At 33.7% G+C, this 2091-nt stretch overlaps 1 protein-coding gene across 1 annotated transcript; it reads left to right on the plus strand.

Moving 5' to 3' along the window:
* Positions 1-275: 275 nt before the first annotated feature.
* On the plus strand, positions 276-1382 carry LOC139426098 (zinc finger BED domain-containing protein 5-like). The gene has a single exon (XM_071183785.1). It carries the CDS (start codon positions 276-278, stop codon positions 1380-1382), a length of 1107 nt encoding a protein of 368 aa, XP_071039886.1.
* Positions 1383-2091: the final 709 nt, after the last annotated feature.

Raw genomic sequence — 2091 nt, forward strand, 5'->3', positions numbered from 1 at the left:
TCAAAGCAATTACAGTCCATACCTCTTTCAAATGATACTGTTGCTCGTCGAATTGGTGATACAGCTGAAAATGTAGTGTCAGCTTTTCTCGATGTTGCGTGACAAAATGTTTTCAATAAACTTTGAAGCAAGAGATATTAATAAAGATGCTCATTTCATTGCCTATGTTTGATTTTGTGATAATATGTCAGTAGTAGAACTACTTTTCTGCAAATCAATAGAACTCAAAACAACAGCGCTAGCATTATTTGCTATTTTAAATGATGTTATGAATGATGCAAACACAGAATGCAAAAATTGCATCGGAATATGCACTGGAATATGCATCGGAATATGCTTGTTCAATATCCGGAAGGTTCGAAAGTATACAAGCACTAGTAAAACAAAAATCGCCTCAATGCGTCTGGACACATTGCATGATCCACAGAGAAGCTTTGGGTTCGAAAGAAATACGTCCTGGTTTAAATATTGTATTAACTGCGGTTGTAACCATTTCAAATTATATAAAAATGAGAACCCTGAGATCGAGAATCTTTTCTGCTCTTTGTAATGACATGGGTTCAGTACATTCAGAGTTACTATTTAAATGTGAGGCAAGATGTTTATCACGTGAGAAATTTTTGCAACGTGCTCATGAATTAAGAGAAGAAATCGTCATTTTCTTAGAAGATAACAGACCGGAAACCGGGAATTTACACTATTGTTTATTTGTGATGAAATTGAGATACTTGGTCGTCATATTCGAGAAATTAAATAACTTGAATCTTAAACTCCAAGGAGCAAATACACATATGTTGGATACGAGTGATGAAGTTAATGCTTTTTGTAGAAAATTAGAATTGTGGGGCAGAAATTTAAAGCAAAAAAACCTAACAATGTTTGCAAATGTGGATAATTGTACTAAAACTTATAAGGCTGAAGAAGAATATATGAAAGTTACGTTTGTAACCATTGAAAATCATTTAGCCATGCTGGCAAAGAATTTTAAAAAGTATTTTCCTGCTCATGACAAACTGCTAGCAAGTTACGAGTGGGTTAGGAATCCATTTCATAAGACTCCCGAAGGACTCTCAATTGATGAGGAAGAAAAATTCATAGACTTCACGACAAGTGGCGAAACTGAAATGCAATTTAGTAATAAATCACTATTTGAATTTTGGCAGGAGGAGGATTTTTCTGCACTGAAACAAAGGGCATTTCGCATTCTATTACCGTTTTCAATATCCTACCTTTGTGAAACTGGATTTTCTGCTGTGGCTTCTTTGAAGACAAAATATAGATCACGGCTAAATATAGAAACAGGACTGAGAGTGGCTATTTCTAATATTAAGCCTCACCTCAAAAAACTTTGCTCTGCAGGACAGACCCAAGGAAGTCACTAAAAATTATTAATTTTTTTTAAAAATTTAGTATGTTTGATTAAGTAAGGTGGGTAAGCCAAAGGTGGCCAGTGCTCCTAACGTAGCCCCCCCCCAAAATAAAATGAAATTTATTTTGAATCATAAGATGTCCCTTCTGCATTGTAAATCTTGTATCTGAGGTGCACGAGGCTGAATTGGAAGATATTTCCTTGAATGGCCTCCATTGTATGAAGTGATTTAATTATTTGCAGTTGTCGTTCTAATTTCCAGGTGAGAAGATAATGTGTTTAAATTCTTAGAACTTTGAGTTATAATATGTTTTCTGAAAGTTTATTTCTTTTTCTTTAACCACATTACTTTAATTCGAATTAATCTATCAGATTAATAGTTTTATGTCGTGCAAATGGTAAGAGAGACCTTATGTATGTTCCCAAGTGGCGCGACACTCGGGCCACCTTCGGAAGCAAACGTGAAATCTATAAAAGAGTTAATTATAAATCATTACGTAGCATATTATTTCTCAAAAAGGAATGCTTGAATTAAATGCCAATTGATTTATTTCATTTTAAGCAAATGTGGAACTTTGGTATTTTTTAAATTTTTATAATATTTTGACGTTCTTTGCACTTTAGTAGACTTTGCGATATTTTGTTTCAAGTTTTTTTTCGCTTGCATTTTAAAGTCATTTTTTTTTTGTGGTAGTTATGAGTGTTTTTGTGGTCGATTCTGG

The sequence above is a fragment of the Parasteatoda tepidariorum genome, chromosome 7, assembly GCF_043381705.1.
Source record: "Parasteatoda tepidariorum isolate YZ-2023 chromosome 7, CAS_Ptep_4.0, whole genome shotgun sequence".
In the NCBI taxonomy this organism is placed as follows: domain Eukaryota; kingdom Metazoa; phylum Arthropoda; class Arachnida; order Araneae; family Theridiidae; genus Parasteatoda; species Parasteatoda tepidariorum.

Coding starts and splice junctions, on each gene's coding strand:
- LOC139426098 (XM_071183785.1), top strand. CDS start 276: ATGCAAACACAGAATGCAAAAATTGCATCGGAATATGCACTGGAATAT.